The sequence below is a fragment of the Charadrius vociferus genome, unplaced genomic scaffold (assembly GCF_000708025.1).
Source record: "Charadrius vociferus isolate BGI_N301 unplaced genomic scaffold, ASM70802v2 scaffold251, whole genome shotgun sequence".
NCBI lineage: Eukaryota > Metazoa > Chordata > Aves > Charadriiformes > Charadriidae > Charadrius > Charadrius vociferus.
In genome coordinates this window covers 1,390,290-1,406,746 of record NW_009646963.1, presented here as the reverse complement: position 1 = coordinate 1,406,746, position 16,457 = coordinate 1,390,290, and the positions used below count along the sequence as shown (strand labels likewise).

Sequence of the window (16,457 nt, the reverse complement as noted above, 5' to 3'; positions counted from 1 at the left end):
GAAACTGCTGGGAAAATGGGAGGGAAAGGGGGAAGAAAAGACCTGTGTGTTGTGGGTGTGCAAGGGGGGCCCCTCTGGGACACTGGGTGCGCATCAGCGGTGGCCCCCCCACCCCCACGGCTGTGCCCACCCAGGCAGGGAGGCTGGCGGCGAAGCCTCGAAGGGTTAAATATCCCCCTCCCTAAACAAGCAGAGATGCTGAAACTGCTGGGAAAATGGGAGGGAAAGGGGGAAGAAAAGACCTGTGTGTTGTGGGTGTGCAAGGGGGGCCCCTCTGGGACACTGGGTGCGCATCAGCGGTGGCCCCCCCACCCCCACGGCTGTGCCCACCCAGGCAGGGAGGCTGGCGGGGGCCTGGGAGGGAGCCGGGGGAGGGTGCGCAGGGGGGAGATTTTGCGGCGATGCTTAATATTCAGGTCACATGACGATGGCAGCAAGAGCAGCACCAGCATCCCCGCTCCGCTGAAATAGCCACTGGAGAAGGAGGGGAAGGAGAGGGGGGGAGAAGAGGACACAGGGAAGAAAGAGAGAGAGAAAAGCGGAGCCTTGTAGCCCACCGCACTGTGTCGGCATCAGGCTAGAAAACTCGGGGGAAACCCACCCCCTTGGGAGAGGATTTGGAGACAAAGGAAGCTTCATGTTCAAAGGTAGGATGCTCTGGGCTTTGCAGGGCTGGGCGATGCTGGAGGGACGCTGCTGGGGCTTTTCGTGCAGGCACCCTCTGCCGTGCCCCCACACCACCCAGCTCTGGCCACGGGGGAGGAATAATGCAGAAGGGCAGCGGGGGAAATCCGTCCTGGCTTTGTCTTTCCTCTTTTTTTCCCTTTCGGTGGCAGCAGTCTGGCATGAAGGAGAACGAGCAGGGCTGGTTGTAGTGCTGATGGGGAGTAGCTGGCACCAGGGGCTGCTCTGAAAGAAAGAGATAATTCCAGCTGGTCCAGGGCTGGGGAAAGCCCACAAGCTGCTCGGCAACTGGCTTGTCCCTTGCCAGTGACAGGCAGTCCCTGCGGGGGCAGCAGGGACATCCTATGCTGCTCCCTGGGCATCTGTGCAGGAGCCGGTGGGCAGGCGGGCAGGGGACAGGCAGCTGGGTGGCATGGGTACCCTGGTCCAGGGGTGCTCAGCATCTTCTCGCTTTGTGACACAGCTGTGCTGCCCAGGCAGCGAGCCAGGGTATGGGGTAAGGACTGCATGGCCGGGGAGCGGCGCTGAGCGTATGGCTGGGGCTGAGGTGAGTATCTAACCATGCAGTGGCTGGGCTGGGGACATCATGCCCAGCCCCTTCACCTCCAGCTCCTGCATCTCCAGAGAGGCTTCGGCACACGCTGCCCTAGTTTTCACTGCAGCCCCGGCAGAGCTGGGCTGCTGCCCCAGCCCTCTACAGAACGCTGAGGGGAAGGAAGGCTGCTGCCGGGAAGGCTGCGGCAGCTCAAAGGGCTGGGATGAGTTTCCCTGCCTCACTCAAAATGCCTGACGATCCTCAAACCAAACAAAAAGATCTGGTAAGGAGAATGGCTCTGTTCTGCACCCTGAGGTCAGGCGGTGCATCCGGCATGGCTTGGCCTTTGCCCCGCACAGCTGGGAGAAACGCCCTGAGGTCATCATGAAAATGGAGGGGAAAGGGATTTTTTCCAGTGCAGAGATGCTCAGTTCAGCACCTCTGCGGATCTGAAACAAGGACCAGATCCTAATGCCTGCAAGCCCCAGGGAGGCTGTGCTACGGAAGCAGCTGCTTGCTTTCCTTCCTAGGGACCTGGCGTCACCCACCGAGGCCCTGCTCCTGCCAGCCACCTTCAGGCTCCGAACCCATCCCTCCTCCCCATCCGGTGTCTGAGGGGAGTGGGACTGTGGGTCCGGGGCCATGCGGGTCAAAGAGGCTGGGGTGAGATGTGTCTGTGTATCTCTGCCTCCAGCCAGAGTGGGACGGCCTTGTGCCACACGGGAGGAGAGCCACAGGGAGGCTGTCCATATGTTATGTGGGGGTTAAATAGCCTTTCCTTGCTGGAAGCTGTTTTGTGGTGAGCGACTGTTTGCAGCCCTCCCTCCCTCTTGCCGCTCAGACAAAGGATGGGAAGGCAGGGGGAGGGGATGCTACTGTATCTGGGTTATTGGGACAGAGTAGATGTTAGTCCCCACTACCTGAGCCCCTAAGGGACCTGCAGGGCCACCTCTGTCCCCAGCTAGCTGCTGTGAACATCAAAGGCAGGCGGACATGAAGGGTGTGCTGCGGTAGTGGTGTCTGCTGCTGGCCATGTATGCCAGCCTTCCAGGGAGAGGTTTTGGGGTGAATTGGTGGGTGTCAGAAGCAGGAGCTAGCTGGGACTGCTGGGACCTCTCTGGGCACCCGTTGCCCTTCTGGCCTTGCCTGCCCCAGCCCCAGATGCTGCACCTCTCCATGCTCCGGAGCCGAGTGGAGCCCCTCCTGTGAGCCAGACATACCCTGGCAGCCCAGCCCAGGCCACTTCCCACCAGGAACCAGGCAGCAGAGGTATCACCAGCAACTGCTCTCTTAAATGAGCTTCGCTTAGCACAGAGAACAAAGCGGCAGGAAAAAGGGTGGCAATGCAAACAGCGGATGTAAGTGGTTAACCTTGGCTAACCCTCTATTCATTGTCAGCTGTACTGGCTGTAGTGCCTGATCATGTATTCATTACAGGGGACAGCTGGAGGGGCTATGGGATGTGCCTAGGATGCATAATGCTGCCCCTTGACCAGTCAGTCAGAGCACTAATGATGCTTCCTATCAGCATTAGCATTACCGCATGTGAAACAGAGCCATTCCCAGGAGACCAGGTAGACACGTTTCATTTCTCAAGGTGCCTCTCATAGCTCTGGCCCCGGTTTTGCACACCCTGACCTCACCAGCAGGCTGTTCATCACCTGGGTCCTTGGATTCCTCCATGGGAGTCAAGAGGTGGAAAATCCTGTGCAGAAAGCTGAGCTCTTGGGTACCTCTTTGCAAAATGGGGGCGTCCCTTTCTGAGGCTGTATGGGAAAGCACCCCACACAGAGAGGAAGGCACAAGTGGCCGAGAGGAGAAAGGGATGTTGTCTACCCCGGGACCTTGAATGTCCAAAATCGAAATGCCCAGGGTAACAACACTGATATAAAATCCAGAAAATATTTAAGGAGACTTCTTGAGATCTTTTGTCCTGGTCTCAGGGCTTTTTATAGGTGCTCAGGGACCTGACTCCGAAATATCTGCTCCAGCCACTGCAAGCTCCTGGCTCCAGCAGCAAAGCCTGCAAATGGATGGCCACATATTTTGATGCCCACAGCAGAGTTAGCAACATCTGCCAGCTCTGAGCAAAGCATCCCTTGGTGAGACTGAGGGACGAGTTATGAACCTCTTAGTGAACCCTGAGGTTGGTTGCCAGCAACTTCTCTCCTTCCTCCTCCCTGTTGAAGAAGTTGAAGGCATAAAGGAGAAGGCAACAGATTCCCAGAGGACAAGCTACTGCCCAGGCAGCAAAGGGGTTGCAGCCCACATGGCCCAGGTCCTACACCCACCCCATGCAGCTGCTCAGCTGGGCTTTCCTCCCACCTCGGCCTGTTCCCTGTCGACCTCCAGGGTGTATTTGCCTCCATTACTGCAGTAGCCAAGTGCCTCACTGGGGCCACTGCTACTTGCCCCACGTGCCCTCACCATTTCCTGTCTCACTCTCCCTTTTCCCTGTCTTTGGGGTAGGTGGGACCCCAGCGGGGCTGTGTGGGGTGCTCATTGGAGGATGCTGCAGCAGGATAAGGGGCACAGCACAGCCACACGACTATGTACAGGTGGCACAGGGCAGCCTGGGAGAGGGCGAGCGAAGGGCAGGGTGCAGGAGAGCTGGGTGGCTTGTCCCTCTGTGCTGTGCCAGAGAGATGGACTTTCCTGGCTGGCAGCAGCTTTAAGAAAGCTGGAAAAAGACAACAGGAGCCCCAGGGCAGATTGCAGCTGAGAAGCGCTCAGCTCGGCAGACTGCCTCCTCCGGCAGCTGCCCGGCAGCATGAGGTGCTCCGAATTGCCAGCCTGGCTCAAGCCAATGGTCCATCTTGTGCTCTGGTCCCCCCAGGGTGCTGCTCGCTGCTTCAGGAGAGGATGATGATAGTTCAGAGTGCCATCACTCAGTGGGGAAGAGCAGGAGGTGGGGCCATCCTCCAGCAGACCTCTCTTCTGCTGGCAAGGTGGAACGGAGGTGGTAGGAGAACCTTCAGACTTTACCCACATTGGTGGCTGTGCTACCATCCTCTCACACGAAGGGAAGATCCCTTCTTCCAGTTTTAACATAAAAGACTTCCCAAGTGGTGTAAAAGGAGCTAGGTGGAGACACCTTCTCCAAAGGGTGGCACTTCCACATGGTCTGCCCTCAGTATATGGTAGTGGGATACTAAAGCTTATATAAAACATAAAATCTTCACTGTGTAGAGCAGACCTTGTGTCTGCACAGGAGCTTTGATGTGGGAATGGCAGGCAGGGTGACCAGGCAGCCAGGATGACCAGCCAGCCAGGCAGCCTGTTGCAGCCCAACCTTGTCCTTGAACAAAATCTCTCTGACCTCTGGCTGAGCTGTCACAGGGAGCCCAGACTGGTGCTATCAGCATCCCCAGCCCAGTGATCTCTGAGTCATCTTCCTCTCCAAGAGGCATGTGTCACCCACCAAATGACAGTCACCTCCCTGGCCGCTCATGTCCTCCTCTGCAGCCAGCAGGTTCTGGTGGAGTTAAAAACTCCACCAAAATGATGGAAAGGGATAATTTAGTGTGAGATACTTGAACTGAAGCAGCATCCAAAACAAGCGGAGTGCTTACCAAGCAAAAACACATGCTATCCCTGTCCTGGAAAAATAATCATCTAATGAGACAAAGCATGGGGGAGTCAAGTAATTAGAGTGGGAGAGGCTCTATTTTGCAGCTGGTTTGTATATGAAAGGTATTTGATTCCCATCCTCTTCATCTTCCTTTCTAGATTCATCCTTCACACCTCCCTTCCCCAGCAATTACAGCTTTTCTTCTGTGCCTTGTCCTCTCCCAACCTCCGGCTTCCTCCCAGCGGGTGGGAGCTGCTCACTAATGAGACAAGAGACAGAGATAAATGGACAAGGCCTGCCCCAGCAGTGTGTGCCATCACCTAAAAAAAGAGTCAGGGAGGCCAGAAAGTCTGCAGGGTCTTTCTTTTTGCCTGTTTGTTTTACATAGAAGAAGCGAGGAGGGGGAGGTGAGGAGGGAAAAGTGCAGATGATTAGTTTATTGATCACGATGATTAGTTTCTTGAGCATGACAAAACCCATCCATCTATGGGCAGGAGGCAAGCGCAGAGGTTGTGGCCGTGCTTTGTGCTTCCACCACTGCCTTCCTCTGAGGAGCTCAGCCTGCACAGCACAGCCTGTAATGCAGCCGCCCCTGGCAAGGGCTGAGCTTGCAAGTCCTCAGAGTAAATCCCACATTCTCTTTCAATGCTGGGATTTGGCACATGATAATTTTTGAAAGTCTCCCGCATCACAACTTTCATGCGAAACTTGGAGGGGCAAATGGTGGTGATCCTGGTGAGAACTGGGAGACAAAAATGAGGAGACACACACAGAACTTTGGGCACCTGATTAGGAGCCCAGCCAGCTTCACTGGGTCTGCTCCTGCTGTTTGGAGGTAGCCATCAATACATTGCATGCTCAACGAACCCCATTTTGCCACCTTCTCATCTGGAGTGATACATAGAAGAGTGTGCTGGAAACTCAAGTGGATGTTCCTCCATGAAGAGCCTTACTACTAAAATTTTGCCATTCAGTCATCCTCAGTAGCCCTTGAAATGGATGCTTAAAGCTGCTCTCAGCCCCTGTGACAGGTCAGCAGGGAGGTCCTTATTACAGCTCAATGATGAATTTTCAATCTTTCCCCCCTGCAGGGCCAGTGGAGAGCAAAAACGAAGCAGCCATGTCTGAGCTGGTCCCAGAGCCACGACAAAAACCAGTGGTACCGATGAAACCCATGGGCATTAACGCCAACTTGCTGGGCTACATTGGTATTGACACCATCATTGAGCAGATGCGCAAGAAAACCATGAAGACGGGTTTCGACTTCAACATCATGGTTGTAGGTAGGCAGGGAGCAGCTGAAGTACTGGGAACAATGGTCAGGGGCTGTCCCATGAGGCCAGATGGGAGAGCAAGCCCTGCAGGGAGGGCATAAGGTAGCAGGCAGTGCTTGCTCTCTGGGAAAGGAAAGGCTGCACAAGGCAAGGAGACATCTACAGCCCCTTCCCCTGCCAGCCTGGCTTCATACCCTGGGCCTGCTGTCAGATGTCACAAGCCTCCTCTTTACAATCCTCAGGTCAGAGCGGACTGGGAAAGTCGACGTTGGTGAACACCCTCTTCAAATCCCAGGTGAGCCGCAAATCTTCAGGCTGGAACCGGGAGGAGAAGATTCCCAAGACGGTGGAGATCAAAGCCATTGGGCACGGTAAGAGCCAGGATACTGGGGTGGAGGCAATACTGATGCTTCAGCACAGTCTTGCAGAAGACCCCAGTAGTCTATGCAAACAGCTCTTTGGTATTAGGCAGCCCTTTCTCCATGGGAAGCTAAAGGATAAGTACCAGTTTTAGATGGCCTCAGACCCAGCCAAGGCTTTTCTTAAACAGCAATGCCGCTAATGCCACAGCCAAAAGTGGGGTGTAGAAAAAGGGTTATAGATATTTCTTCTGCTAAGACATTAGTCTGCATGTGTGGATTCAGCCTTGCTATAAGTCATTCCCACCTGCAGACACTTAATAATCTATACAAATTTCATTGGTGGGTCCCATCCCAAGCCTGGTAGAGCACATCTCCTCATGGCAAAGCATCAGCACAGCTTCTTCAGTGGTGCAGAGTAATGAGCATCATCTCAGATTCAGGATGATGTGTTGGAGGGGAGGACAAGTTGTGTAAGGTAGGTACAGACTACCTGTTTAGATAAACTAAACTACTATAGTCTGGGCGACAGACTGAGCACAAATCCATTTTCCTGTGGCAGAGTGGTATAAGGTGGCTTTGGTGCAGAGGTTACCAAAATTTTGGGTCAGAAATGCAAGTGTGGCTCACAACTGTTGAGGCATGACCCAGCCTGGCCTTGTCATGCTTGCGGGGCAGTGATGAGGGCAGACTGCTCTTGTTCCCTTACAGGGCACAGAGACATGTTTCATGATGGAGCAGGTCCCCAGGGAGGCATATGATTGTTTGCAATTTCTTCCCCAGTCATTGAAGAAGGTGGTGTCAAAATGAAGCTGACAGTGATCGACACGCCAGGATTCGGAGACCAGATCAACAACGAGAACTGGTGAGTTTTGTATGGTGAAGGCCTTGTGTCACAGAAAGGGCTGGAGTTAAGATGGTATATGGAGCAACTCTCATCTACTTGGCCTGGAAAGCATCTCAGATACTATTGTACTCAGGGGGCCAGTAATAGGGGCGTGGAATTGTGAACACCACAGGGGTGTGTGTGTGCTCAGGGGTATGGACACATTACATAGTGAGTGCCTATTTCTGTGCCCAGTTACAGAAACTCTTAAACATCTCTGCTGATGGCAAGATGCCGGTGGTGGATATTTTTTATGCCTGAGCCTGCTTTGCTGCTGTCAGAGCTGGGAACACTGTAGGCAGGAACGTGAGGAGATTTGTACCTGTCTATTCATCTCTCTCTCCCACCTCAACAGCTGGGAGCCTATTGAGAAATACATCAACGAGCAGTATGAAAAATTTTTGAAAGAGGAGGTGAATATTGCAAGGAAGAAACGAATTCCAGACACACGAGTGCACTGCTGCCTCTACTTCATCTCCCCGACAGGCCACTCGTACGTACACAGTCCTTTGTCCTTCCTCAAGCCCTTGGTGCCTCTGTGCCAGATATACACCCTGCACTGCTCTGTCTCAGGCACAGACCCAGGGGTCCTGCCTGTGGGGTTGGCTGCTCTTTAGCTTAACTTCGGGTGCTTCAGGGATTGAAAGGGTCTAGCATAACAAGGGCAGGAGAAACACCACTGTGTTTTTTGGGAGAGAGCAGGATGGAAGAAGGAGATGACAGCATGGTGGCAGCAAGTAGGTTACATACAGGGGCGGTTTCATTGATGCCCTGATGCTGGGAGAACCATTAGGATGAAAGGCAAGGAGGGTAAAGTGACCCCTTCCATGTTGTTCCTTTTTGGGCTGCAGCCTGCGGCCTTTGGACCTGGAGTTCATGAAACATCTCAGCAAGGTAGTGAACATCATCCCAGTTATTGCCAAAGCTGACACCATGACCTTGGAGGAGAAGACTGAATTCAAACAAAGAGTGAGTACCTCCTCTCCTGCATGGGATCCTTCCCTGCCCCAGCTGGAAGGTGGGAGAAATGAGTGGTATCCTTCTTCCTGGGTATGCACAGAGTCCAACGCTGGGTTGGTGGGTAAGTCCTGAAGATGCAGCTGGTTTTGGCTCTAAGGGCATCTGTTAGAGGGGGAAGAATCCCTGTGACATCTCATGGTACACTCCATCATGGGAACTGCAGAGCCGGACAAGTAACCAGGGTTGGGGAAGAAAGATTCATCATTGCTGCCATGTGTCCTCACTTTGCTGCACAATTCCCTGGGGACAGTCCCTCCAGCCCCTGCCTGCTGTAAAGATGTCCCAGATGTGTTTGCCTGGCCATCTCACCTACCTTCCCTTCAGGCTTGTGTTGCTTTGTACTGCAAAATGTCTCTCTGTCCAGGTGCGCAAAGAGCTAGAAGTAAATGGGATCGAGTTTTACCCCCAGAAAGAATTTGATGAGGACTTGGAGGATAAAACAGAGAACGACAAAATCAGGGTAGGAAACATTTTATTATGGGAGGGGAAGGAAGGATGAGAGCTGGTCACATTTAAAGAGTGTAAAACAGACATGTGTCACTAGAAGGTTTTAAGTGCTTCATGATCCCTAAAAAGATGCAATAGATGTAACGGATGGCCATTCCTCCTTCCCAGCTTAATTTGCCCCTGTCGTTACTACATGGTGCTATGAAGCCCTATGTTTCACCTCCTCTTACTGAATGCTCTGTTTGGCCGCCGTTAAGGACCAAAGGATCCTGGGGTGTGACTGATGTCCAGCCTCTGTCCCAAACAACTGCCCCATGAGCCCCCTCATCTGCTGACCAAACAAAGTGGTCCACTTCTTTGCTCCCCCAACCCCTGTGAGGAGGCTTGTTCCATCCTTGCCTCTTCAGAGTGTTAGAAACCATCTCCTAATTTCCAGCCTGTGTTTGTTCATGGCCAGGTTGTACCCAGGATTATATCTGTGTTCTTGTGCCAACACTGACTCAAGCAGTTCTCCTACCTAGTGGTCCCCTCCACTCTAGGCATTTATAGAGAACAATTAGCCAAAGGAGACAAGTTCCTTTGGATAAGCTTCCCATTCCTCAGTAGTCCATGCTCCTCATCACTTTTTTCTGTGCCTGCTCCAGATTTATTTGATTTTCCAACACTGGAGCTGTACTGCATGCTCCCCTGTCTCTTCTGAGATCTGAACTGCTAAGCCCGTGGACCATGTGTGCTTTTCAAACAATTGCATCACACTGGTGGCTTGCAGTCATCTTGTGACTGACTAGCACATGGGGTCCTTCCACTCCTTCAGTCGCTGCTTGTTCATGAGCTCCGAAGTCAGCAGAAATTATTGATGTTATTCCCTAAATGCTGCTCTTTGTGCCTCAAACTTGCATCTTCCTGGATAATAACCCAGTCTGCCTTTATACTGACAATGCCTCTTGGCCTTATGATGCTAGTGCATTTTATTATCCTACTCATCATTTTTGTGGCTAGGCCATTAATGAAAATAAATTGGCCTTGGTGGCAGTCCTCAAGAAACTCCAGGAGTCTTGCATTGCAGCCTGACGCTTGCCCTTTCAATTCCCCCAACTGTCACAGCCCCAACAGAAATTCCCACCTTCCCCATCTTAATTAATCATTTCCCATTTGGCACCACGTCACACATTCTGGAGAAGACTAGATGGGTTTTGCTTCTTCTCCAAACTGTTACGGGTTTTGAGGAGGGCACCACATTTTTGTTCTGCATTTCAGCATCATTGCCCTAGGTTTGGATAGTCTCACATATAAGAAACTGCTTTTTAATCTCCATTGTCTGGTAACTGCAGTCCCTTCCCAGGATCAGGGTCATCTATAAAGCAGAGTAAATTTATGAACAACTGCACAACCTTATGGATAGCAGGGTCTCCTGCATCCTATGCTCTGGAAATGAATGGTTTCTCCCTGTGCTTAGAGATATCTGGGTCCCCAACAGCTTCACCTACTGTCCTACTTCCCAGGAAAGCTGCACCCCTACCCCATTTCTGGCCTTCCTCAGTACAACCACTGCAGCCATTAAACTTCTTGAATGTTCATGTGTCTTGATGGGGAGGATTATTTTGAGTCCTCTCCTTCTTCTGGTGAAGGACTACAAACTTTCTGTGGAATACTCACTGCAAACTATCCATATGGGCAGCCTGTGCTGACAGACCCTCTCCTGATTACGCCAAGGTACTTCCCCTCTTCAGAAATGCTGAAGATGGCTGCAGAAAAGCTCTGCCCCTCTCTCCAGAGCGCTTGGCACTGCTGCAAGCTACCCACTAAGCTTGGGAGGTGCAAGGACACCTGTAAAGCAAGAGCCCAAAATGCTAAGGATAGCACTGATAGGTGAAGAGGTCAGCCAGTGAAATGTTGCTCTGGAGAACCTCTTCCCTTGGTGAGGCCTTCTGTTTGGTGAGCTGAGAGGAGGAAAGGTGGATGGGGAACAGTGATAGTGCTGCTCTCTGGAATGGGTTCAATAGATCTCTCCACATGTCTCTCCCCAGCAGGAAAGCATGCCCTTCGCAGTAGTGGGCAGCGACAAGGAGTACCAAGTGAACGGCAAAAGAGTCCTGGGCAGGAAAACACCATGGGGAATCATTGAAGGTAAAAAACCCTTGCTTCTGGGAGCTGAAAGTATCTCTGCAGACCCCAGAAATAGACAAGGGTCCAGGTAACATGTCCCATGGCTACCTTCCCATCCCTTTTGCAATAAACTTTTTGAAACCAAGCAAGAGGAGAATTCTCAAATAGATCTGCCTGGAGGGAACTGCCATGGTCAATGCAGTACCACTACTGCCAATTTGCAGAAGCTGGAGCCACTCCGAACACCATGGTGTGTGAAGCTGAGCTCCCAAGACTGCCTTGGTTTTCAAATGAAAGCTCACATGTGATCACTCAGCACCTGGCAGTGTGTCTGCTCAGTGTCTGACACTGTGGTGTTTGCACAACTCTCTGTCCTTTCTGAACTGTGCAGGCTCTGCCCACCTGCAACATGCCCCACAGCAATAACCTTCCCATGCTCTGTAACCACAAAGGGGTTGTTGAAAAATATCAAACGTAACAATGGCTTGCTTTCTTTTCAGTGGAAAACCTCACTCACTGTGAATTTGCCCTACTTCGAGATTTTGTCATCAGGTAAGGCCATGGTCATGCGCTAGTTTGCTCTTGACGAGCAGGGAGTCTTCCTGAGACCCTCCTAAAGTGAAATAGCCACTATGGAAAGGAAAAAAAAAGAAGTACAATTTAGGCAGTGAAAGTTTATGTGGGGTAGGGTTGGACTGAGTTAAGGGGTAGATACTCTAGTGACTCTCTTAGTGACATGACCACTATGTCAAGTAGGAGCTAGTTTTCATGTATGAGCTGCACATCTGGAGAAAAGCGGGGTACTACCACCCCCCTTATATCCCATTAAGGATATTAAGCTGCAACAAGTTCTATTTGTTGCTGACAATAGGTCTGGGCTGGAGTCAGTGAGAAAGAGGCCACTACTGTATCCCAGACCATGTGTCCTTCCAGGCTGAGGGATGGGCTGGAACATATGACCTGGAAGTGAAAAGCTCCATATTTAATTCAGCTTTCATTGTCCTGCCTTATTTCTACTCTGTATCATGAAAGTGTCTCAGCACAAGTTATATCTGCCCTGAATCCTGTAGAAGAGCTGCAGATCCAGGGTCACCTTTGTTCCCTATAAACACAATAAGGTTTTAAAACAACACCAATATAAGAAAATAAGCAAAACACGCTTCAAGACCAGAGCCCTGTGACTCATTCCACCTGTGGGTATGGTGATATTGAGACACTTGGCCAGGTACAATGCTTTGACATCACCCTATTGCCCGCTTTTTGTTCTGTGATACCTTCTGCAGCAGACGTGCTTTCTGTAAGTCTTCCAGTACGAACATCCTAACCAAGTGACCATCACAAAACACACAGCAATCCAAGCCTACAGGCTTTCTATGGAGGTTGGGACAACACTCACAGCAGTGTTCTGCAGGTTATGGTCTGCAGTGGACCTGATACAGCCTCCTGGCGCTTCCTTGTCTCACCAGCGCTTCAAATGAGATAAGCCCATGTCTGCTCTGACATGCCAGGACGGCCAGTAGCTGTCCCACTGGCACAGGTGTGAGAGGGGCAGGACACTGGCAAGCACAGCCAGGGATTTCAGCCCATATCCTGCATCTTGCGTATGTGTTCTTAAATGCTGATGCGCCAGCTCTCAGTGTGTATGATGGCACCCATGCCATCTGTGCAGAAAGAGGGTACACTCATTAGCCAGACTGACTGAAGAAATCTTCCATTTATGTCAGGGAATAAAAATGATCATCAGAAGATTAATACTGACTGTGCTGATATTGGTTACTCTATCTTCTTTCCAACCCCATCTTCACTTTGCCCTCCACAGGACCCACCTTCAGGACCTAAAAGAAGTGACCCACAACATCCACTATGAGACCTACAGGGCCAAGAGGCTGAATGACAATGGAGGGCTGCCACCCATGACTGTCGAGACAGAGGAAAACCACGAAAGTAACCTGTGAATGATACACCCCACCTCCCGCTGTCACCCAGTGTCTCTGGATACGACAACCCACCCCTGCTACCCTTGACTCTGCCATGGGCCTGTCTCTGAAGTGTGTGGTGCATCCTCTGTGTGCGTGAAAGGATGTGAGCGTGAGTGTGTGCATGTGTGCGTGCACCTACCTATGTGCCAGAGAGGGACCAAAGGTATCTCTCCCATCCTTCCCAGAGTGTCCTCATTCTCAGTTTTGTTTTTTGCACAGCGGACTGTCCGTCATCTTCCTTTCTCTCATTTCTGTGTCTCAGCTGTGTGTCTTCCCTGGGCAAAATAGGGATGGGGGGAAGGATTTCTGGGGGTAGGAGGGCTTTGGAGGTGGGAGGTGTGGGGCATGCTGTGGTTCTGTTTTAATCACTTGGAGATATGGCAAGGAGAGACTCCAGGAGGGATGATGGAGTCAGTACACGCAGTGTCCTCAAGAGATGGCAGCAGAGCTTTCTCTTGGGTTCTCGGTGGGTGGGAAGGCAGCTGGTTGGTCTGAGGGCATGGTGGCCCAGCATTTTATCCCCATTTCTTGCTGTGGCTTGCCGAGGGGAAATGGCAGCTTGGAAGTGGATAGATGGGAGAAGTGACAGACTGACATGTTTTGCGATTCAGGGGAAGTGACGGGTGGGAGGAGACAGAATTCTTGGGCTGTAGCATCTATTTGAGAAGCACCAAAACACTTGGGGAAAATAGCTATATTTTCCAAAAGAAGCAAAACCCAGAGGAAAGAACATTTTCCTGCTGCAGAGGGTACATTTGCCTTGCCCAGCGCTAAGGTCAAAAGCCATGCTTGTGTCACAGGCTTTTGATCCTGTGCAAATCAGACCAAGCTGTCCTGAGGTCACCCCACCTCATCCCCCTTTGCAGTGGTCTCTCTCTACCAGCACTGAGCCGGTCCTGGCCAAATCTTTCCCTCACAACATGGCTCCTCTGCCATGGGAGCACAGGGAAGACAGTGCCAAAGGGAGTCCCTGCCAGGGGGCTCCCCTAGGGAAAGCTCCGCTCGGCACAGGGCCTTCAGGATCTTGGAGTGCAAAAAGCCATGGGTTGAGAAGCACTGGGCTGGAGTGTCTCCCTGGGTCTCCACTGGTGGTGGGAACACAACAGATACCTCCTCCTCACTGAAACGGCTGCATATGTTACTCCAGCAGCCTCAGCCTGTGCTGCTCCTTCGCCCTCCTACTGCCCTCCCAGCTTTCATGTCCTCCTCTCCTGTGTTTTTGTCCTCATTCCCTTTTAGCCCTCCACAGCTTTCTTCCTTTCTTCCTTTCTTTCCTTCTCTGCCCTTGACCCTTTCTGTCTCTCCTTCATTTCTCCGAGTACTTGAATCTTCCTCTACTTCAGGCTGTTTCCTCCCTCTCCCTGTCCCAGCTCTCACACCTCCTCCTTATCAATGTGCTTTTGTGTCGGGTTGAGAAGCTGTCAGTTTACCTTCCCCTGGAGGGGACAGTGTGGGAAGGTAAAGACCCAGGAGCAGAAAGAGGCACAGCTGTACTGAAGACAATATTCTCGTGTCTAACCAGTGTCAGCTCTTTTCTGGATATCCCTCAGCCAGGCGGAAAGTGTCAGGGCTGGCAGGGTGGAAGGGAGGAGGGGAGAAAATCACAGATGTCCCAAGTTTGGCAGTCTCTGCCTGTCACCTAGCATGACATATGGCTGACAAGGGTTGTCACCTCCGGAAGAATAGCTGGTTGCACTTAAAATGCAAGTGCAGAATGCACGCTGTGCCATGGGATGGCATCGATGCGAGTAAGGGGAAGTGCAGTGGGTTTGGGATGGGGGGGTTGGAAAGGCTGGCACAGGGAGGGAGGAAGAAGTCCCAGCAAGGGAGTTAGCACGGGGTGACTCAAGCCAGGACTGAGGTTTGTTGACAGAGCTGTACGGGGGCCAGGGCTGGGAAGAGGGTGCTCCAAGCCTTAGCAAAACTGTTTAAGAGCATATGTCCATCTTGTGGCTTTCTCTGGTGCTGTCGCTGCAAAGCAAAGGTCTCTTCACTCTTGCTCCCCCCTGTCCACACAAATCAGCCATTCTCAGCACCGCTAGGATGTGAGGGCCATCCTGTCACCACCCACGTTCACAGCTCCCAGTGTTCCTGTATGCAGTGAGAGCGCATATAGCCTTGCACCCACCTTTCTACCCACACCAGGCCTCCTCGGCCCCACAGAGAACAAAAGCCTTGTCACCGGTGCCACGGACCCTGCAGAAACCATCCCGTTACGTTGCTACCCATCCCGCCGCCGGCATTGACCATCTACAGCCCAACGTGGGGTCAAAGCCTCCTCGCAGCTTGTCTCCACCAGCTAGCAAGGCGTGGAGGTGTCTCCAGCATCACCAGCTGCCAGAAGCATCTTCTCAGCCTACTTTGCTGTGGCTGCTCTGGCTTAGCCTCTACATCATGTTTTAATCTCAGTGCAATAGGAAAGACTCCCCCAGGCCTCCTCTTCTTCACTGCACTGAAGCATGAAGCCATGCTCCATCGTCTTTAGCAGGGGTATGCGGAGGTGTTCCCTGCATTTGCTTTCTCACACAGCTCTCTTTGGTGGCCATGCGACTGCTCTAATGGAACTCTCTTGCCACCGGGCTGTGTAACCCCAGGCAGCGGTATGATCATTTCTATGACTTTTGAGCCCAAACAAGGGTTACGGCAGAGAGACAGCGCTGCCCTGCTTAGTGAAAGCAAAGCAGACCCCATGCAACAGAAGATATTTTCCTTTGCCTGTAACGTGGACTACAAGGACAAGACTCTGTGTTTCACCCTGTATGTTTAGGAATTTTTGTTTCTTTGTAATAAGGTGGTTTTTAAGCTCTGCTCTGTAATTTCCTGTCAGATCATGGACTACGTCTAAAGGATCCATAAAAGCTAGCTGAGAAAAGCAAGCTCAGGTATTCCTCACTGCCACCCGCTCATGCAAATATCCTAACAGTGTCTGTATATCTACTAGAAAGTCTACAAATGGCAAATATAAAAAATTTCCCATGTTGCACAACAGCAGGAGATGCTGTTGGGACAGTCTCTGCCAATGGATAAGCTGGGAAAAGCCTGAACAGATCCTAGCTCTCACATGCCACCAGCTGAGTCTCAGGATGACCACAGCCGGTCGGAATCTCCCCTCAGAGATATCACTTGAATGGTATCACAGGGGGGTAAATTTTACGCTGGAGGTACCCACTCAGTGCGTTCAAAGACTTCACAAACTCTTCACCATATAAGCCATTCACCAGGAAAATTTTGCAATGCATGGTAAATCCCAAAGGTGTTTTTTGGGTTTTTTTTTTTTTTTAAACAGTGGACAAATTCCATTCCTAAGCTGGTAACAAAGCCCATGGCAGGCACGGCTATGCCATCAGCAGAGAGAGCAAGAAGAGCCAGCAGCACTATGCGTAGGCACTAGTATTTGTGATTAGTTGTGAGGACAAGTTAATTATGGTTCATTATGATTTGTAAGCAGGCGTCTCCAGCAAAAGGCTGCCACGGACACACCACCACCACCTTCCCCACCCCAGCAGAGGTCTCGGAGAGCAGGAAGTGCTGCTGCGAGGGTTACCCGAACAGAGAACAGCCAAAACCGCGCTTCAGCCTGACAATGGACCGGGGGG

The 16,457-nt window shown here is 51.7% G+C and overlaps 1 protein-coding gene across 2 annotated transcripts; it reads left to right on the top strand.

The window, feature by feature from the left end:
- The first annotated feature begins 440 nt into the window (after window positions 1–440).
- SEPT3 (septin 3) lies at window positions 441–13,259 on the top strand. 2 transcript variants are annotated; one of them, XM_009895238.1, is made up of 10 exons: window positions 441–647; window positions 5,882–6,073; window positions 6,307–6,435; window positions 7,207–7,288; window positions 7,665–7,802; window positions 8,161–8,278; window positions 8,694–8,789; window positions 10,807–10,903; window positions 11,383–11,434; window positions 12,702–13,259. In XM_009895238.1, exons 1-10 carry the CDS (start codon window positions 638–640, stop codon window positions 12,835–12,837), a joined length of 1,050 nt encoding a protein of 349 aa, XP_009893540.1. In that variant the 5' UTR covers window positions 441–637; the 3' UTR covers window positions 12,838–13,259. The 2 variants fall into 2 exon arrangements, with proteins under 2 accessions (XP_009893540.1, XP_009893539.1); XM_009895237.1 differs by having other exon boundaries at window positions 10,804–10,903.
- The last annotated feature ends 3,198 nt before the right edge of the window (window positions 13,260–16,457 follow it).